The sequence below is a fragment of the Calypte anna genome, chromosome 4A (assembly GCF_003957555.1).
Source record: "Calypte anna isolate BGI_N300 chromosome 4A, bCalAnn1_v1.p, whole genome shotgun sequence".
NCBI classification, from domain to species: Eukaryota; Metazoa; Chordata; class Aves; order Apodiformes; family Trochilidae; genus Calypte; species Calypte anna.
Window position 1 is genome coordinate 33,231,020 of NC_044248.1, and position 22,587 is coordinate 33,253,606.

At 37.4% G+C, this 22,587-nt stretch overlaps 1 protein-coding gene across 2 annotated transcripts in view; it reads right to left on the reverse strand.

Annotated features, from left to right (window-relative positions):
* Positions 1-4,287: 4,287 nt before the first annotated feature.
* Positions 4,288-22,587, reverse strand: part of LOC103528516 — a 61,278-nt gene continuing 42,978 nt past the window's right edge. For both annotated transcript variants that reach the window (XM_030450180.1, XM_030450179.1), the window contains exons 14-20: positions 22,181-22,220; positions 21,026-21,077; positions 18,405-18,516; positions 14,580-14,663; positions 12,945-13,068; positions 7,909-7,999; positions 4,288-6,055 (exon numbers count right to left, since the gene is read on the reverse strand). In XM_030450180.1, the coding sequence (XP_030306040.1) occupies positions 5,981-6,055; positions 7,909-7,999; positions 12,945-13,068; positions 14,580-14,663; positions 18,405-18,516; positions 21,026-21,077; positions 22,181-22,220 (578 nt within the window). In that variant the 3' untranslated portion in view covers positions 4,288-5,980. The remainder of the gene's footprint in view (positions 6,056-7,908; positions 8,000-12,944; positions 13,069-14,579; positions 14,664-18,404; positions 18,517-21,025; positions 21,078-22,180; positions 22,221-22,587) is intronic.

Consider the following 22,587-nt stretch of genomic DNA (forward strand, 5'->3'; position numbering starts at 1 on the left):
GGGGCGGGGCTGGCACCGGAGCCAGCCCACCGGCTGAGCGGCGTGCGGCCAGCGCCCGCCCCGAGCAGCGGCCGCAGTTTATTGGGAAGCGCGGCGAGCGCACCCGGGCGATCCCGACCTTCCCGGCCCCGGAGGGTGCTCGGCCCGCAGGCAGGCATGGTGCCCGCAGCCCGGGGGTTGGGTACCCCCCGTGGCTCTTTTCCACGCCTCCCCCGACGCTGCCCAGGTACAAGGGCGAGAAAAAACGCGCTCATCCGCTCCGGAGAGCTCAGCAAAAGGCTCCCGGGCCCGCAGCTACTTTCTTCACCTTCCCCCGCCGATGAGACCCTTTAGGGGGACTCTGGGTGCCCGTCCCGGAGGCGGGGAGGCTGCCGCAGTGCTGAGTAGGCTGCGGGGACCGAGGCGGTGGCTTCCTCGGAAGGAAAGGGGTCCCCGAGGAAAAAAAGGAAGTCACACCTATAAATTAACTCGCCCCAGCGGTCCGCCGGCTCAGAAAGAGTGGGAAAAGGAGGAGAGGCATTCCCAATTCCCGTGCGTTTTGTTTCGTGCTAATCCATTATGTAAATGGGATAAATCCTGGCAACAGAGCCCACAAAAGAGCAGCCCTATCAGGTCAACAAAGCTGCCCCGTCTCAGCCTTATAAGTTTCAGTAGCTGAGCAAATTCCCGCCCCCTCGGGAACTGCGGGATGATGGATGGGACAGACATTCATCTTGTACCTGGAAGATGACAGAGCCCGAGTGGTGGCAGGGGAGGGGGCCCGCAGCCTTTCAGAGTCCCCGTCACCTCCGCCGCCCCACCCCGACCCGCTGCCATTGACTTTTGTTGGTGCCGGGGACGCTCCCGCTCCAGCTCCGCGGCTCCGGCTGAGGCAGGGCCGGGGGGAGAGTGGGGGTGAAGATTTCTCCTCGGTGAGAAAGCAGCGCTGGAGAGTAGTTTGTTAAAGCATCTTGCCCTAAACTCAGGCTCTATCCTGAAGGCTGTTCAGGCAACCACAATACGCACGATACCAAGTACAAAAAAGGGAAGCAAGAAAAGAAGCACCAATGTGCAACACCTTGGCACCTCTCCACAGGGAAACCGTGTTCAAACAGAAAGTTATTTTTTCGTCCTTGTTCACTTTGCACCTGAGAACCTGTAGATCAGAAAGGAGAACCCTAGACTACCCTCGAGCTGTAGCTCGACTGTAGCTAGACTACCCTCGGTCACACTAGCAAAAAAAAAAAAAAAAAAAAAAAAAAAAAAAAAGTTCTCCCCCCTTTATTTGCATCAGGGAAAAGCACTGGTATGAAGGAAAAGGGATGTGAAGAACCCAGCAGGTGAAAGCCTCCTACCACCACAGATACTGAACCCAGGTTCAGGCAGGACCTTGTGCATAGGAAAGATGAGACTTATCAATGAGCCAAAGCAGCTTTTCCACTTCTCAGTGAAGAAAATATTTTAGAGGAAGCAGGTTACCTCACTGCTTGGCAACAAGAAATGATGGCTTGTGTTGCCCTCTTGTTTCCTCCTACCTGGACCAGAGAGCAGCTTCTGGGGGAACTGGAGGTTATCCTCACCTTGCTTCACCTGCAAAGCAAGAGACACACCATAACCTCTTGTTTCATTGCTGATTGCAGGCCAGTGCCCCAGCACTACTTACCACACTGATCAGGCATTCAGGATTTTCTTTGGAGGGTCTCAGCCAAATTTTTACACAACAGAGGCTAAGCCTTCTAAAGCCCCGTGGTTCAAATCACATCACCTACAAAAGAGAAAATCCTTTATAGATTGTGGCTTATGATGCTGGTAGGAACCCTGCAGATTAGCTACCAGCCACTTATATAATTAAAACAGCATAGTTTTGAAATACAGATGTTTAAATATATTTGCAGGGTTTGAAGTTTTGCTACCAGACGGAGGGGAAGCTTTTCTCATTTTTAACTAGTGCATTATTTTTAGGAACAGGGAAAAAATATTAAAAACCCCTCATCATGATAAAGGGTCTCACCCATCTGATGATGGTCACAGTAGTTAGTCCAGAGTTTTAGCACTGCCACAGCTAAAAGGTTGTAAGAGATGCCACAGAAAGTCCTGGCACAGAAAGGTTCCTATCAACCTCCTGGAGGATGAGCACTTGTGCTGCCATCTCAAGGCATTCCCCCTCCCCTCCCCCAGAGCTCAAGGGAGTGTGGGGATGGTCTTCCTTGAAATAGGTGTTAGAGGTGCTTCAGTCCCACAGTTCAGATTTCTCTCCCCTGCCTAATGGAAGGCAGAGGAATACAGCTCAATTCCCTGGCAGGAACAGACATTTCCCAACGGGATCTTTTACTCAGAGGCATCCTGTGTTTGCTTTCTTAATGCCAGTTTGCTTTAATCCGAAAATCACCAGGGTCCATTTCAAGTAAATCCAGAAAGGAAACCAGTGTGAAACCGAAGAAGAGGAATCACCATGAGGACTCAAAGTCTTCTGCATGGGAGGGTTTCAAAGAAACACGATGAGAGGTGTGACATTTCTGCAGTGTTATTTCCTCATACCTGAGGCACCGATGAGCCTCCTCCCTCCCTCCCTCCCTCCCTCCCTCCCTCCCTCCCTCCCTCCCTCCCTCCCTCCCTCCCTCCCTCTCAAGCCTCCCCATCACTCTCAGGCCCAGAAGCCCCAACTGAACACAAAAAAAAGGCATCTCACATCTGACAGATCTGTGGAATGGCCAACACACATACCCAGCTCCAGAGAGTGAGATCGACTGCCCAGGTAATGCTTCATGACTACTGTGTAAGGAACTCCTGTAAGCATTACTGTGTGCAAAGCACTCAGAACAACATAAAGTCATTTCTGAATGAAACCATTCACATCTTGAAAGGCAACGTGCAACCCAACATTTTCTGCTCTTCTATTACTCCTATTATTTTCAAACTGTCATGATGCAAAACAAAATTCTAAAGGCCTATTTACAATTAACTTTCCTCTGCTCCAAAGGGGGGAAAGTCCCCTGTATTTCTATGGAAAAATGGCTTCATTTGAGGTAGCTAAACTGAAATTATTGTTGTTCCTTGAACAATCCTGGCACATCCTTTATCACAAATCATTTTTGTATAATATAATGACTTTTGTACCTTTGATACACAAATTGCAGTGGGAAAATCACTTTGAAACATTAAACATAAACCAGCAACCATTAACAAAGTATTTTCACTGTTTGCTGCTGTAGAATAATTTAATGATAAACCCCTTGATTTATTTTTGAGATTCAGGTGAGATGCAGTGAAAAAGCTGCAAAAGGTAAGAGAATGCAGCCTTTGTTCTGCAGTGCAGATGAGCCACAGCACAAAAACTTTCCAGGTAAGAGCTGTGAGTCAATTTTAATGACATTGAAACTCCTCCATATGTTGTTGTTTTTTTGTTTGTTTGTTTGTTTTTAATATGGTATGCATTACTATTTCCATCCTGCCCTCACAGCTAACAGAGTTGGAAAAAAAAAAAGGCAGAAAAGAAAGGCAATTGGAAGGTTAAGTTCTTGCTTAGATGAGGAACAGCCTGGTTCAACAAAATGCATTTTTAACTGCCTGCATACATTCTCATCTTCAAGTACAATTTATGTTCTACCAAACCTTTCTCAATTCCTCAGTTATCTACCACAGATGAAGAAACAAACACAGCTTTAACAAGCTTCCAGGTCAGCTGGTATTGCTGGAACAAATTCAGGTTCATGAATTCAACACAGATTAAGGAGAATAAAATCTTTGCATAAGGATTTTTGGAGGCTATAATTCGTGAGAAAAGTGTTTGAAACACAGTGCCATTTGGTTTAAGCTGTCCCACTGAAAGAAATAATGTGCAGAAAACATGTTTTTGAAGAATGTTTTTTCAGCATCCAAAAGGGCAATTGCAGAGATAAAAAATAATGCCTTTGTATTCCCATATCCAATCCATTTGAACACTGTACCCTTCTTTTCAGCAAACTACAGCTTCCATTGTAGAGTTGTAAATGACCAGCTCTCCAGAAAACAGTATCACTTACCTTTTCAGTTTTTGTAGTTAACAAAGACTAAGGACAGAAGAGACAAAACCTGAAGATGAAGGGAACCAACAAAACAATGCACCAAATTGCAGGCAAGTGAAATAACCCCCAAACAAAGAAACCTGGAACTAAATATCACTCCCTATAAATGTTCAGTTTTATTCAAAAAACATTGCATACACATTTACAGAGTCATCTAAGCAGTGTACTGAGTGAAGTGCAAATATTTACTGTAGCCTTTTTATCCTTGAAGGTTTATTATTGAGGTCTCTTACTTTTTTTTTTTTATTATTTCCTCTCAATACCTTTGTCTTTTATGCTAAACTAACAGGCTTCCCAGTTATTAGCAAGTTTTCTAACAATCAATGACTGAAGCATAAAAAACCAGCATGCTCTTTTCCCCTTTGAAGTTATTAAGTTGGATATTTTTCTGCAATGAAACAATGACTCATTTTTTTACAACTAGACTAAATCCTGCTGTGTACACAGATAATACTAATGACTTGATAAGGAATAACATGTTTAGATGGGTAAAATGTTCACTTATGACACTTTCAATTCAAGCGAATGAAGCCACAGAAAAGGTGGGAACAAGTCACTCTATAGACCTCAATAGCAAGCAAGAGCCTAGGAAATTAGTAATAGTGGTAGCATAGATTGCAATGTAGGCACAAATAACAGTTAGTTCTGTTGACAATTAAAAAATACTTATTTTCATAATTTTATCTGATATTAGTAACATCTAATTTTGTCAACATTAGAGTCTAGTCTCCCCCAAATAAAGGAAAAGATTAATTTCAGAATATCAAAAATGCCTGAACATGCAGAGTAGCATTTATATGGCTTCTGCAGAAGAAATACAGAAAGTTATTTGGTCTGAATTTTCACCCTGACATGTTCCAGGAGATAAAATATGAATTTATGTCTCTATTTGATTGGGTGAAGGAGCATCCTAATTTGAACATGCCAGTCATGTCGTGCAGGAAGGGAGATGGGGAGGTGAAAACAGGGCTTGAGGAGAGAGAGAGCACACTGTATTCAACAGGGTGTTTCTTCACAGCAGGAGACCTTTCTGTGGAACATTCATGGACCTTTCTGAGGGAAGGACAATGCAAGTCAAATGAACTGAATCCAGACAGGGCTCTGGTGCACAAAATGAGGAATTAGGAGCCCTGAAACAAAACGAGGTACCCATCCCTCCTGCACCATCACAAGGGCAGACAGAGCTCATAGCACTCTCTCTCCTGTCCATGCCTTCAAATTCATTCTCATGCCAAGCTCTATGATTTACTACTAGTCAGTGCCTCCAACCAATGGATTACTTAGTAAGAGTACTTTTAGTAAGAGATGGTGGAAAGTGTAATCATAAAGTCTGTCATTAATAGGACAAAGTGCTGGAAGGTTGGTGGATCCCAACCAAAGGTCAGCATTTACTACCAGTCACTCTGTAACAGCAACAATTATGACTTTTCTTCATTGCTCAAGGGAAAGCTGTTCCCCAGCAGCAGGAGTGCTGCCTGCACAGTGTTACCCAGCCTCACCCTACGCACAGGACAAACAGGGCTGAGAGGAGCTCAGTTGTGTCAGGTCATTTAACTTTGAAATAAATACTGAGAGAAGGAAAAGAGAGATGGGCCGCAGAGGAGATACTTTCCATCTTGGAACAAAGATGAACTTGACTTCTAATTAAATGTTGTGTTGAGATTTGATTAATTCTGTTTGACAGGAAATAAATTAAATCTTCATCCAATGTATTTAGACAGGAGATGTTATCAGTCACAGACAAAGCTTTTAGTCTGGTATTACTCAAAACACTTACTAATGTGTGCCATATAGCTAAGCCTCTGAGAGATAATTGCCACTGATTTCTAGTCTTTGACTTTTTTTTTTCTTTTAAAAATCTCATGCAAGAAGTCAGTTCTTGTTTATAACATGTTTTTATACCACTCAGTCTTAAAGGCATTTGTACTAGACACCTGTTACTCTATCAGTGATTTTAAATCAGGAACATTTTTAATCTGGAAATCTAGCAGCATCTGCCCAAGTGCTTTCCCCTGTAAGAAAAACAAAACAAAAACAACAAATCAACATTTAATTTTACTATCTAAATATATCACCTTTGTAAATTCAGTTTATGAAAGTGGTTGCTTAGGGCATTTTTCCTATCATCAGTTTAATAATTCAGCATGTTTTTTAAGATTTATGAATATTTATTACTACATATATATGTGTGTGTATATATATATGTGTGTGTAAATATATATATGTATATATGTGTACATATACTTCCCAAACACACAGGTGAATGCAATATGAACAAGGACAGCACTCAGAGCCATTATCAGACAATGCTGTGACTGGTTTATATTTATTTAAGCTGTCACTGACTAAAAACCATCTCCTTTCTCAAAGTGAAAGGTCTTAAATAGTATTTTTAAATCATTCTCTTTAATTAGGGATCTCGACAATGAAAGCAAAGCAAGGCCATCATTCATGTCCCATGACCTGATTATATTACTTGCAAGCAGAATGAATAATACTAACAGCTTTTATGAAGAACAGTCTAATTAAATGGATAGATGGGGCATATATCCCATGAAATAATTTTTTATTTCACCTTCATTTTAAATCTACAAAGGAGACCGAAATACAAAAAGATGCTCAGTGGAAACTGGAATTCAACTTATTACAAATGGAGACATCAAAAATATTCTTCAGCTCAGCTGCTTTGGTAAAAACATTCTCCTATATTAGAAGGTGTAATCTGACAGAAATTGGTTCTGTCTGAAAGTTTTCCTGCCTTCCCCTGAAATCATGCTGTCATCTGACCCTCTCAATTAACATAAGGTGAGCTCATGTCAAACTTTTATATAGCTTAGCACCACAGCATTTATATACATATATATATATCCACATATATATAAATATATATATATATACACATATATATATACACACACACACACACACATATATAAAATTTTTGGGTGAGTTTTATTAAGCTTGAGATTGTAGGTTATCCAAAGTTGTATCAACCTTTTCTATTTATTTGCCTCACTTGTGAGTCAATATAATTAAGAAAAACTACACAGTTGAGTTTTGAAACACATAAACTTGATCAGATTGAATAGTTTCTTCAATTTATTTGGTACCTAGTGCTATTTTGGGTTCAGTTCTGCTACCTGATTCATACGTAGCATCTTATTTTGCAAACAGTCTTCTTGAATATTTTGAGATTTTCTGTGCACTTAGGCACTTCTCAGCCTATGGTGGCAGAACTGTGTGTTACTGTATGTAGCCATACGATTGCCACATTAAGGGATCTCAGCTTCAGGTTTAGATGAATATTTAATATTGAAACTGAACACTTACAAAAAATGTTTGTTTCAGAGTCACATAATGTGATTGACACACAACATCTCTTATCCATCTATTTCTTTTTCAGGTTTCAACATTAATTATCAGTGTTTAACTATAGGAGTATTAGGCTAAGCTAGAGCAGTTGTCATACAGGTAGAGGTTCCTGTATGTACTAAGAAACAATAACAACTGTCCAGTAAATCTGCATTCTCCAAAACATTAGATTTTTTAAGAAGTTAATTTTGCTGATGCATCCAAAAACCACAGGTAAGCACATCATAAAGAACATAACTGATTTGAAGACTCTATTAATGATCCCTTGAACACGTAATTTTTTACCAAACATTCTTAATAACTTTCTGCTTCCTATGTTTTCTTCAAACCTTTAAACAATTAAGCAAATAATGTATATTAACATGAAATTAAAAGGAACTAAAGAATCAAAACTAAAAGCTTACAGCTCCAGCCCAAAAGTTGGTTATAAAGAGACCGTGTAATATTTAGTTATAAAAGATAACTACATTAAAATCAATGCTTAGATACATGCCTGTGGATCACTTCTTAGGGATGCTATGCCACCACCACCAAGGGAATTCTTCAGCACAAAATTCAATCCATAGATTCCTGGCAACTCGTACCTGTAAAATAAAATCTACACATTGTCTCTCACAAGATTAAATTTTAAAGAAACACTTGCACAAAACATCATGCAAAAGACAGCAAACCAAACCTTGATGCTTTTGATGGAATCCCACACTGCTGAGTCAAACCTAAATGCTAAGTGAAGATTAACCCATGGACTTCCCTGCCTTCTTGTCCCTTCCCCTTACTCCAAATCAACAGTACTTAATGGTTTTAAAGTAGGACTATAAAGTAATTATCCTCCTCTTATTCGACTTCAAAACTCATTCCTTTCTGATGAAGTTTTTTTCTACATTTATTTTTTCTTCTACATTTATTTTTTCTTCTTAAGAGTTAATGTCCATATAGAAAGCTTCATAGGCAAGAGGTTTAAGATCCAACATGAACTCAGAGAACACAGTGGGGGGGAGGGAAGTATTTTTAATATTTCTTAGTTCTGATCCTGACAAATCATTTATTTACTAGCAAAGGCTGCCAGCTAACTGGGAGGGCATCCTCTTTATTACTGAGAAATAACTATGAGTCACTAGATCAAACATATCACCAACTTCAGATAATTTTATTACAAGTGAAAAGTAGAGTTCCATTTCAAAGCTTTGTTGGGGCCATGTACTTTGTTCAGATAAAACTGTACTTCAGTGTGATAGGTCTATTTTTCTGTTCCATTGCTACTGTAAGCATTTTTCCATCCTTGCTTTTGACTGGTGCAGTTCCAATTTGGAAACTTTTGTAGAAGTTTGGCCAATGGTTCTGTGGTTTCCTAACAAAGTTATTTCCAATTCCATGAACAGGTCAATAGTATATTCCCATTTGCTTCTCCTTGCAAAGTTTTTCAGTGTTTTGCCATCTTCCTTGCATACTTCTCTGCTTTGTTTTTGTTTTCTCCCCAAAATTTTCTTTGTCGAAGGTCTTGACAGCTTTCCTTTTCTCCATAGGAAAGGATTTAATCAGAACAGCAGCAAGACATGAGGAATAACAGAGAAAGGTGATATTCAACTCTTGCTCTGTCTCCACATGTTTGACTGCTGCAATTCATATCACACTCCCTCCAACACTACTGAGTTTTATTTAGTCACCTATCTGAGCTTCAACAGTTCAGGACAGATTCTTCAAATCCATCCTCTGAAACACCTGGAATTTCTTGCATTGCTCTTGTACTGCTGATGTTGTCAAACTGAGATTTATCTTTTTCAATTCCTTTTTAGCACTGTGAAAATATGGCTCATAATCACAGCTCTGTATTGCCCTTGTAGCTTGGGTATATGACCCAAACCTTTTACAGAAGCTGTGTACAGCCCATCATTCTGCTGCGTGGCCTCTTGAACACTTCTATTCCCCCTATACTCTTGCAAGCAGTGGTCACAGTGTGTCTGCACATGTTTCCCAGGTGAGGAGTTTTCACTGTTTCATCTACTCTTTCATTACCACACCCTATTTCAGTATTAATCAGAAGAAAACTGGTGTTAGCATTCTGTTGACCTTCCTTAAAAACTAGTTGCCAGGCACATCACACTTACAGGCAAATCTGCTGGGAAGGCAGGAAAGTTCTATTAATCCAACAGTGCTCTACTGGACAACAGGGATATGAACAATAAAGCAATTTCTACATTAATTAATCTACATAGTTTACTAAATTCATGAGTATAATCAACTACATAGGAGGATCAGAGCACTCCACAAAATTTTCAACTAAAAAACTCAATACAGATTACCAGTAACCATATACCATGAGAGTTAGAGGTCTACCAAAATACTACACTGTAAATTTTACTCTGAAGAACTGTCTAAGACTTTCCAGGCAGCAAGCTATTTCACAACTGGCAGATCTCTCCATGAGAGCAGACTAATGGAATATGTATTCCAGAAGCTAATACCTCAGCTCTTAAAATAAGTTTCATGAAGAATTGATCATTTAAACAAATCATGAGAAAAGCCAAAGAGTTTACAAAACCAGAAACAAATGACAGAAAAAGTGGAAGAATTTCATTTCACTTTCTACAGTAATTCTGGCAGAGTGCATATAACACAAACAACAGATCTTGCTTTGGAACATCACAGAATGGCACACTCATTTCAAGTATTTACAGTGAGGTACTGTAGCTCAATCCAGGATTACAAAATAATACACAGAGGCCAGCATTTCCAATATTTTAAGGCCTGTTTGAAGCACTTGAGCATCCAAAATATTTCTGCATAAAAAAACTTCCACAATAAAAAAAAAGAAAAAGAAAAAAACACTATTAGCACCTACACATCCTTAAAAGCAGCAATAATACATCTACCAAAATGTTGGCATGCATTCACTCAGAATAATTAAGCAATTTAAGTTTAATTAGCTGAGATCTAAAGGAAGAAAATATTATCTAATTGCACAATTCAATCAAAAGTTTTAAGAGCTGCTTTTAAAAAGAACAGAAAACAAATAAACCCTTCAAAGACTACCAAGTCTGTGAAAGAAACCAATTAAACAAGGAAAATTCATGTTCTAGCTGGACTGCTACACTTATGCACAATGGGGTGCCTGCTTAACTACTTCCTTTATAGTGCTGTCAGTATGTATTCAAACAAGTCAGGTTTCCCTCTGAATTTCCTGTTTAAATGTATGGAAATAAGAATGGTATAAAAATTGTTAAGTGCACTTAGTTCGAGAAAAAGCCAGGATTCCTCCCATCAGAGGAAATCAGGAACTGAGTCCACAGGCTAAAAGAGGTGCTTGTGTACAAGATACACTGTAGAGAAGTATTTTCCCCCTCATAATAATTATAAATACAAAAAAAGCAATCTAGAAGCAACAGTATTCACGACCTAGCAGCAACAATATTCAGATTTCATGTTCTACAAACTCCTAGTAGAATTATTTGATAAGAAATAAGCTGACATATTTTTATTTCTGAGCATTGGAATGGTTTCAAAACATACAAGATGATGAACTGTATTTCAGAAGATGAAACCAAGAAGTTTTCACAGAATAATTTTACTATCCTTATATGACCAACCCACTAAATGGAAAGTTGCTTGTTCCATATTTTAAGATTATCAGATCTCAATTTATAAAGTTTTATATACAAAATAATGCACAGACGAACTACTAGTAACACTACAGAGGGCAAATTTGCCCAAGCAAAAAAAGAAATAACTCTTCCACAAGCAGCATGGTCTAGCTACTCATCTTAATGCACCAGAGATACTATTTTTATTCTTTTAATAGCATGAAACCTGTCAGAATTCAAGGGACTGACATCTTTTTCTAGACTTCAAGCAAATTCCTGTCTGAATACTGCTGTCTCTTCCTCAACCTCACCCTCAGACTGCTCTGACCTTTCATGTTCAGCTTATAATCATGTTCACTCTTATACTCAAGAAAAAACATGATTAACTTTTAATAATGTATTCTACAGGGAAGGGAAGCAATCACGTAAGTTTGGGGCTTTTGGGTGGGGGAGTTAAAAGACCATATTTTGTTACTGTTATCTGAAAATCTGGAAATAAGTTTTCAGTACTCTCTATCAAAAATAATCCCAACTTTTCTCTATTTAGTAACACCTATTTAATAGCTTTAATGAAAAAGAATGAAGGGCAACAAGCTGACCATCTCTGTTCTGTAGTGAAACAGAGACATGGTTGTATGTTTCTAGTAATAAAACTACTGCACAATTTTTAACCAAACACATTTTAAATAAAGGAAATAGAAGAAAATAAAAAGATAGCTCTTTTTATGACAGCTAGAACCAAAAATAAACAAGCAATTTAAAAAGAAACTACACAATCTGAAGCACATGAGTATAATCCTTATAATCCTAAATATTTCCACAAAAGGATTTATTCTTTTTCCCCAGTAGTTTTTCAATTCACTCACAGAGCTCCATTATCACATCATTAAAGGAAGCCAAACCCAGGAACAGATAATCTAATTAATCAAAATAAATTGTCTTCATCCAGACACAGCAAATTTCAACTTTTATTTATGAACATAAACAGCATTAAGGAATATCAATTAATCAATTTCTAGAAGTATCATTAGGAAGAATGGCATTTTTTACTTCTTCTCTGCTCTGTTTCAGAGGAAATTCAATTAGATTTCTTGATATCAGAGTTTATTAGATATATAGATTTGTTACCTCTTATGAAACTGGGCAAGATCTGCACTGAACCACTTATAAAGAACAGCACTTAAACCTCAAAGAGCAGTGTTAAAATAACTCTAAACTCACTCTGAGTTTTCAACTGTACCTTTGCAGCTCAAGCTTGTTGAACAAGCAAAAAGACAACAGTTCATCCATATTTAAAAAGGGAAACAGGCTGTGTTTTCTTCCCTTCTGAATTCTGTCTCAGTGTGTGTGGTGAAAATATGAGAACAGAAAACTTAAACGAACATTTTTTCTTAAGTGAATGAACTTTATAAAAATTAAAATGTTTTGATGAGACTGATAGGATGAGACATGTTTTGATGGAAGATCAGGTAAGTTTGGGCTCTAGTCTATACTTGCTGTGTGCACACTTTTTCAGATAGGGTTTTAGGGATTTCAGACTTCCAGTTCTAAAGCTCCAAGGCTTGGGAAGCTTCAGTTAATCAGTCTCTGGCAATCCCAATGTTTCAAAACCAGCAGAAAAATAGATTCCCCAAAGGACATTTTTTCTATTTTGTAGAGGCATTCTGTACTGGAACAAAATAAAGAAATAGCCTGAACACTGCTCTGCTAATTCTGAGAATTCAAATGGTTTCACTCAACAGATTCACCATCTTTGTCCAGCTCCAGGAAAGGTCCAAGTTCATGTTCTTTTTCAATGACTGTGGTTCAAGTTATTATTTAAAAAGGCCAAGTAAGATACATAAAATATACTGAATACACACAGTTTTCCAATATTTGTTAGCATACTTTAAGTTCTGAATACTAACACATGCCTACCGTAGAACTGTAGACTGAGCAGCAAGTTACTCACCTTGTTACTAGTTCTTCTTCAGGTTTTTCTTGCTCTAAAAGGTGTTGGAAGTAATTCCCCAAGGCCTGGGCAGTTAAAGTTTTCTTTAGGTATGGATAGTAGAGGGGATGCCGTGCTATGACACCTATTAAGTATAAATGCTGTTAGTTGGAACAGGAGCTATTAAAACCTATTTATATTTATCCTTTCGAAACTGATTTGATATCCCCCTCTTAACTCACACTGTACATATGGATTCTCTTTAATGAACTGAATAAAAAATGATGGTATGACAGCTTTTCCCTCTGTCAGTGGAGAGGTAGTGTGGATTATGACATGAAGGAACACTCCCATATTAAGTGATTACTGGACTTTTTCTGGCTGCAAATAATGCCTAAAAGACACTAAGAAAAACATCATCCAAACAAGCCACATGGAGTTCTCTTCCCTTAGATGGCTTGTATGGCTTAGGCAAGTAATCACAACCATAACAAGGTGTGATCAGTGACTGAAGTTCTTGCTGCACTCCTTGCATGAGATCCTGATGTAGCTGTGAGAAATCACAATTGACATTTTTATTGCTGTAAATATATGTCCATAACCTTCAGGTAAATTTGTGCTGAACCTGACATTCCAAAGCAGGGATCAGGAAAGCAGATCTGTGTCACAGGGATCTCTTTATCTGTGTACTTCAAAGCTAATTTAATCTTAGAGGTCAAGCTAGTTGTTATTGTGGTTGTTTCTTAATAAATCAATAGTGTCTTTAGATATGAGAAAGTCTATTATGCATCAGTTCTGATCTGGCAATGCTACATTTCAACAGAGGACAACATTGAGGAAAGAATAATGGAGGGTGGGGAAAAAAAAAAAAAAAAAGCATTCTTTTGTTCTTCAACCCAAAACACAGTTTCACAAACAAGGGTAAGAAAACTATATTCCTAAAAGAAATGAACAATATTCATGATTTTCAGCAAGAGAGCTAAGAGCACATCAAATCCCAAACGCACCTTTAATTCATACTGAGCTTTGAACACCACACGCTCTCATCTTCCAACAAGTAAGAGAGCCAATTGTTGCATGCAGAAGTAAGGAATAGAAGGAATTATTAGAAAATGTAAGAAGGAGCACAATGAATGCAAAGAAACTGCATATTGAAACACATCATTTGGATTAATAACAAAAGAAAAATATTCTCTTATATGCAAGCCCAACTTTGGTATGTCCTAACACTATCAATTATTCATCCATATATGTTACAAAATTAATATATGGAAATATTATATATGATCAGGCAACCAAGAGATTATAGTACATAACACACATGATGAAGTAGCCACTAATGTGTAAAGGAAGGCATTCCTGAATTTTTGGGAGCTGAACTTTGCAGCACTAAATGAAGATCTTTCTTTGTACCATGACATGCAAGTATTTTTTCCTAATACCTCAGCACTACACAGAAAGAGCCACTACATAGAAAACTGCAGACACTTCATTAGTAAAATCCTTGTTTTATATGGATTAGTTTTCTCTCAGAACAGAGGCAATAAAAAAAAAGAAATCAAGTGAGAGATTGTTAAAGAAATTAATAAGAGCAACTGATACATTACTCTTATTTCAAAATCTTACATCACTTCAGAAAGCAAAACAAAAAAATACCTATGTTTGCAGAGTTGCCTTTGTCTCCACTTCTAGTATAGGCAAGATCTTCTAAGCGATACGTATGTGGACCACTTGGTAGGTCTATTAAAAAAAAGTGAATACACTTTAATGATAGCTACAAAGAACAGCACATTTTTAAGAAGTATGCTTTCAGTATGTGTAGTATTCCTGGAAACATTTCTGATCCACTACCCCTACAGCTGATGTGGCATCTTTGGCTTTTCAGTCCCAGCATCTCTATCAGACTCACCTCTGCTCCTGACTCACATGTAGACATCTCTCACCCCAGCTGCCCTCTCCACTGCCTCAAAAGTGGCAGCTCTCACCCTCTTCACTCCTTGGACACCAGCAAGGTGTCAGAACAGAGAAAAAAAAAAATCAGCCTTCTTCTTGCTTTCTGTCACAATGTCTGATGCTACAGCTGCTGGTGGCAGCCACAAGAAGCAATTGAGATATGTAAATTTTGTTTTGTTTTGCTTTGGTTTTTTTGTTTTTTGTGTCCACATGCTTGTCACAGAAATTTTCAGTCTACTGTGTTAAAAAGTGTCAAATTTGAAGTAACTGAAGAAGGGGTCTTGTAAATCAATTATTTTGGCCAAACTTCATGTTGCAATACAAAATTTGAAAATGGATCAGTCTATCTTTTCTGCATTGTTACTGCTTCCACTGAGGATATAAAACTATTAAGCTTCCTTTTGTGGTTTTTCAGGGAGTAAGAGACCCTGCACTAAAGACATTTTGTTCTATGCTGGCCAAAGACAAACTGTATTCAAAACTGTAATTATCTGATTTACCTTCACTCTCAAGATAGAAATAAATGTTTAAATTACACTTAAAAACAAAAGGAACACTGTGGTAAGTTCAAGTATGATTTACATTAAAGTGCACCTACTATTAAGATATGCACTCTGTGAACCATGTCAGGTGATCAGATAAGCCCAGTCCAACCCAAATCATGATTACCTTTAACTCCTTCTTGCCCACAGAGAATTGCTGACTCCTCAGACTGAGGAGCTGGGCTGACCTGAAAAGCTTTAGCAAAGCTGGGTAACAAACTATGCCCAAGTCCTACTGTCAGCAGCTTTCACTATCCCTGATGACAAAGGAGGCTGCAAATCCATGTCAGTGGCAGCTGAACAGATCCAAAATGTACATTTGAGTATGGGATGAGAGAGAGTGTGGATGACAAAAATGCTTTACTACAAGATGACACATAATTTGTATCTTAATGCAGGAAACTTCATGGGCTGAAACAGGTCAGGCAACACTTGCAAGAGGAAGTTGTTTGCTCCCAAACAGCAAAGTATCAGTGTTGAACAGCTTTACCTAAAGTTTTGTAACTTGTATTTGGTCACTGTCAAAAATAATCTGGAAGAGTGATTATAGTTTAGTCTGGCACAATGGTTCTTCATTGGTAATGGTAGCATAAGATTTGAAATGGGGAAAGCATACAATGAAAGAGTTGACACAGGAGGTTTGTTCTGAACTTGATGCTCAGTCTTTTCCACCTTCACTTCCATGAAAAATGCAAGCAGAGATGTGTCATGGAACTTGGCAGAAAATATTAAAGGATATATTTATTTAATTGGGGAAGATTACTTAAAGTATTTCAATTGAGAGGGGATTTGAAATAATTTCACTCAATACACAATTCAAGAAAAGAGACATAGTGTTCAAAGACTGAAATACGAGAATGTTTAAAATTGCTTAAGCCACAGAAGTCTTTTCTCCATCAGAAATTTTACAGTCTTTAACAGTCCCCTTTTAAGTAAAGTCAGTTCAAGACAGGATAATAATAAATGAGAATATCAGAACACTATGTGATTTATCTTTCATTATCTATTTATCAGGAAATTGTTTTCAATTAATAAACATCTTAAACAAATATACTAAAGAATTCCCTTCAAAGTTAGGGTAAATGGTAAATTCAGATTCCACTCGCCCAGAATCACATCTAGAAGCATTTCTGAAATCCATTTTCACATATTTCCCTTATCTATGCAAAGACAACTAACAGTCCCTCACACTTGAGATAACCATGAAACTAAGAAAAGCACTTCCCTCCTTACTAAATGCTGACAAGAAAATGTTTAAGCAGAATTTATTCCTTTTACAGTCTAACTCATTTGTCCATTTCTCATCCATGCTGTCCATGTGTTAAGCCACAGAAGTAGGTAAGCATTTAGTCAGTCACCTAGAGAAAAATCTCTATTTACAATTAAGGGCAAAAATTTAGAGATTCTTCTCTGGGGAAATAACCAGAATTCTGCTGTCCCTCAGAAGTGGGGTTTTGCCTGAATAAAGCCTGAGGGTTCTGTACTTAAATGCTGATGTCAAGCATTTTAGAAAGTTTTCTTAAATGGTAAGAAGGTAACAGGGAGTCTAAGAGCTTTTTGGTTCTCCAATATTTAAAACTGCAGTCACCTTAAAAATACAAGGACCTTTGTTATATATTAAAGAGCAATGACTTCCTAGTCCTGAATTCACCCAGTCTGGTGGTGGAAACCCCCCACTGCTCTCCTGGGATCTCCAGATTCTGGAGTTATGTAAGATTTCCAACAGACTTAAGAGCTGAAACACACTTAGGAGTTGAACTTATCTCTGTACAACCCATATCCTTGCACTGAAGACATGGGGAAAATGAACTTGTCATCCAGCATCACTGGCTTTCAAAAGGCAACAAACACAGTCACAGATGTGTAAGAATTGTTCTCTACAAGATATAAAACATTATCTAATATTCATAAATACTTGCTACACTATTCTGTTACAAGTTTTGAGAAATATGACTTGCCTGTATCTGGAACCCAGAATAAATCTTCACAATTGGTACCTATGCATAGTGAATGTTTTGAGTACACACATGCTTAGACACTTGAATTCCTCTTTCATCATTAGCATTATTTTCAGAAATGTTTCTAAAAATTAATCTTTAGGTACAGTAACCTCATTCAGATTTGAAAATATATAGCTACAGCCTGAAATGAAATCTCCCATTTCTCTGGTAAGAAGGAATAAGGTAAAAAAACCTCTGGACTAAAGGGGAATTATGAAGTGTGCTACACATTAAGAAATACCTATATAGTTCTGCCATTAGATAGAACGTAATCTTCAAATGTTTAGCACTTTCAGTAACCTGTAACCTAGTACCTACCTTGTATCAGCAACTCTGATAAAAGACTTCTTCTTCACTGCAGACATCCTGGCCTGTTCCATTCAGCTCATTGGTTTGCCCTTCTCAAGTTTCTTCTCTTTCTTCAGAGTAGACTTGTTAAGACTTGGTTAGACAAGTCTTAACAGCAGCACAGGAACTGTCATGCTGGATCACTTGCTTAAGGTGTTTTCTCTAAAAGTCACCATTTCCAGGTTGATCTAATTTTTGTTCATTTCATAAAGGCTGCCATATGGAATAGGGCTAAGTTTTAATTACCTAAATGCTAAGCATTCTCTAAGTCTGTATTCCATTCTGAACGTAATTATTCTGATGTAAGGTAAACCCAGCTATTTCCAGGATTAACTAAGACTGTAGCATACTTTGAAATGATATTTCAATTTCAAGCCAGTGTTCAACTGTCTTCTGCCTAAGACTTCAGTTTTCTGAATAACAATTTACTTGCATACTTGGCATAGTCTCAAATACAGTTAATACTGTGTGATGCTAATGTTCTTCCTTTCAAGAAACATAGCTTAAGAGGTTTGCAATTAACTTAAAAATATGTATCACTAAAGAGATAAGATATATTTCATGGACAAAACCTACCACACAATTTTCCAGGACAACTACAGCAAATGGTACAGTCACAAATAAAAAGATGAACATACCTTTCAATTCACTACTAATCTTAGGTGGATCAAGTGAAACAACCTCCTCTGATGTAAAAGTGAGATCCTCCTCAAATGTCTCCACATGCTGCCCATTTAAAAAGAGGTTGATCTGGAAAAATATTCAAACTTTCCAATTAGAAATCAAGTGTAACATGCCCAAATAAAGCACATCTCTAATTAAAGATGGATCTGGCACATTTTCAGTAACAGCTTTATGTGTAAGGTTTGTTTCTCCCTTTTTAAAAGTCACAAAATCAGCGGTGAGCCATTATCCACCTGAAAGAAATCTTTGTGTAAGGGAAAAAAGCATAACAATTAAGAGAAATGTTGTACCCAACTGGGTGTGCTTTAAAGGAAGACAAATGTCTCTTTTTCCATGTGTCACTCTTGGCAGCTTGATCCCAAAACTTGAAAGCTTCCAGCTCTTCCATGATACAACCCAATTTTCTTCTTACTGTCACTGTCTATGCCAGGGACAAAGTTTGCTTTGGATCCTAAATTCATCTTCAAACACATTTTGTGAAAGCAACTCACAAAAACTAAATTAGCAATGGATATTTTGGCTTTATGTTGAGATGAAAATATGAAATAAAAAATGCCATGCGGTTCATCTTGCAGCTACCAAAAAAATGTGATTAAAAAAAAAGTCAAGTCTGCTACTTCATGAGCTGACTGGGTTATTGAGGTTTAAGAAAAGGTTTCTTTGGTTAAATTATATAACACCATCACATAGAAAAATGAAGTGAATCCATTTCATCTGCACTGGAGGGCTCCCAGGACTAAGACTCAGACATAGAACCAGGTTACATTACCACAACAAAAAGACATGGACCAAGTGAGCTGGAGCATTTAACAGTGCTCAGTTGTCAGAAAATGCAATATAGTTCTACTCATCTCAGCCCTCTTTCTTAAGATGTGTTTTAAAGAATAGATAATAGTGACAAAGGCCTCCAATGCTTATGCTATAGAAAGACTTAAAAAAAATTTTTTTTAAAGTATTTCAGAAAAGCTGTTCTTGCCTTCAGCAGGTTTGTTAGAATTTTTTTCCCTAGGGAAAGTTTTAGGTTACTTTTTAAACATGAAAAAACATACATTTAAAGTAACTCCTGTAAAACTAACACTGTAAAACTACTGGCGATCCAATAGAAATTATAAAATCAGGACAAGTGAATAAAAGTAGTAGAAACAACAAATGAGAAGCTGAACCCAAACTGACACACAGAAATGTGCTATCAAACACAAAAGGACCCACTGTGACAATATTAAAATATCTGAAAATCTCCTTACTGAGGGTTTTTTTTTGGGTTTAGGTCAAACACTGTACTACAGTTCTTTGTAACTGAACTTCAATCTAGAAAAGCACTTACCATGCTCTGTAATCTCTAGTTAGACCATTCTTGTTAATACAGGGATAAATCTTGAATTACGTACCCCACACTTTTATGTAACCTGTTACTGCAGTGTAACAGTGATAAATCACATGGCAGTTTTTAACAGTGTATCAGTGCATACATTAGATAAGCTACCTCCAGTGTAAGGATTGTGATTTTCTATATTGAAAAGAATAAGATAATGCTTTCTCTCCCTGCTACACTAGGTTATTATTTTATTTAGTCTCAACAGCATTTTACCAAGTCCAGAGCAAGTGCTAACAAGTTTACATATAACTGATAAAGAAAACAGTGTTAGGTTGAACTTCCATAAAGATAATAATTTAATACTAAACTTGGCAAAATCCAACTTGGCAAAAAATTGATTTATTTGTATAAATCAAAATGTGACAATAAAAACAAGTACTTGAATTTCATTAGATGACAAGAAGGTAGAATTTTTTAAAAAACGTTTTTCTACTATGCATGGTTTATAAACTTGGCTTTACTAACTAAATAGGATCTATTCTGTAAGATTAATCTTATTTTTTTCCTACTAAAGCAAAGTACTAATCAAATAAGGCAATATTTGCACTTATTTGTGCAAAGCACTGCATGCATGGTAAAAAGTGAAAATGAAACAGTCCTTATCTGAAATGCTTAGAACACTTTAATTGATTACTGATAATGGTTTTGCAGAGTTGTTTTTTTAATCAATTAGTTTTCATGTGGTTGGGGTTTTTTTCCCCTCCTCCTGCCTTTCACTTGCTGCCTGTGCAGGGAAGCTTTTTTACCACTTTTTCAATTAATGAGTGAGAAAACTCTTACTAAGTGGGAAGCATCATTATCAGGATGCCTTGGCATGAGATGCATGGAATAGCTAACATTAAGTTAAAGGCCCTGGAAAGAAAAGGGAAAATATGCAGCTTTGTCTGCAGTTTTCAAAGGATAAATTAAGTATTTGGTGGCATTCAAAAAGCAGAAACCTACATTTATAAATCAAAATATTTTATGTTTTCAGAAAAATCAGTTTCTTCAAATTTACCTTGAAGACTTCAGCCTACAAAGAGGCACTTGCCTAAGAGAAAAGTAGTTGTGCTCTAGCTCAGTGTTTCACCTTGCACAGTAAATTCTTCCCTAGGACTGCCCACTCACCTGAACCATAACTTTGAGACTGAAAAATGCCCAAGTCAGCAGAATTTTCCCAATTACTTCAAAGAGAACAGTGCAGGCTTTAGGCAGTCTTACCTGAACGTTGCTTTTGGGATAATAGAAGAAAAATGGCTTCAAAACTGGAGACCTAGAAACACAAAACAACAAATATAAATGTATTTAATGAGAAATTAATTGAAATGCCAGATTGTAGATTTTTAGACTACTCATACACCGGATAAGCACTTAGAAAATTGGAAGGTAGTATCTAGCTATTAGCATGGTTTTGCAAAGAATTCTAGAAGTTTGCATGCATTGCATTTCATTATGAAGAAAGTAATATTTTGTTGCTGTTGTTGTTTTTAGAAACAAACAACCCCCTGTCTTTCCCCTCCCACCTCCCCCCCCAAAAAACAAAAAACAAACCCAACCCCAAAACAAAAGACGAAGAAAGAAACAAAAAACACAGAAAATTTTCAGAGGGGAGTAGGCAAAATACCAAAATATCTTCTTGATCAAGGATGCACCTTTCTGACATCTTAAGTCTATTGCACAGTCATTAGCCCCACATTGATACCTAGGCTGGTTACTCATAGCTACTGAAAATGTATTTAGTTTCTTTCCCCATCCCCATGTGTGAGATACACATATCTAAGTATTGGCTTAGGGACAGGAAAGTTTTAGGTCTCTCATGAATAAGTACAGAAAGATGAGCATATAAATCACCAGCAGATTTTAGAAAAATACTGAATCAAAAGGGGATTTATTTTTTAGTATGCTCAATATTATTCTTATTCAGCTTGCTCACATAATGGGCTCATGCCACACATTTTGTGGGATGTTCTGGGACATATGAGCTCACATTCCTAAGTGAAGTGGGATGCTACAGATATAAGTTTATTGTGCTCATACACCAAACTAACAGGTGCATGAGAGATCTGGTCCAGAAATCTGCATATATTGGTCCATGCTCAAGCTGCTGCCTTGCCATAAAGTCACATTTAATGTTATCCCCACAGCTCATTAAGCAAAGATATTATGAGCTGATCAGAGATGTTATTCATTCATCAGAGAATTTTACTGTGGCACCCACTTCTATCTTCTTACCAGTCACTAAGCACAGTGTGCGACAGAAAGACTTTTGCTGCTTCTGTGGCTGCTGTTTCAAGGTGAGGGAGCTTGTGATGGTGCTTGTGATGGTAGGAACTCTACCACCACACACCACAACTTAATGAGCAGGAGTTCACTTACACTTTGGGGCGCCCTCCAACAACTCCAGTGAGGCCAGGTGCTGGAAATGGAAATTAAATTCACAAAAGAACAGTTAAAGCCACCTTCAAAACACTCTATCTCATAACTTATTGTCACTTGTCATGTTCCTATAATGCACATTTAATAAATACTGAGAAATATTACTGATGTTAAAATTTATTATATATTATAATACATAATTTAACATTGCGTATGTTCTCATAAATCAATAAAACTGAAAATTTTATACAACAGTTAAAAAGGAAAAGCATTTAAAAGGTACTATGACTTATAAAAAAAATTTATTTGTTTCAAAATGTGCCAAGTATAAACTAAATCTTCAGGCTCTTCTGAAACCTTGCATACAAGTACCAGTCAGGTGATATATTTGACAGAAATGAAACTTA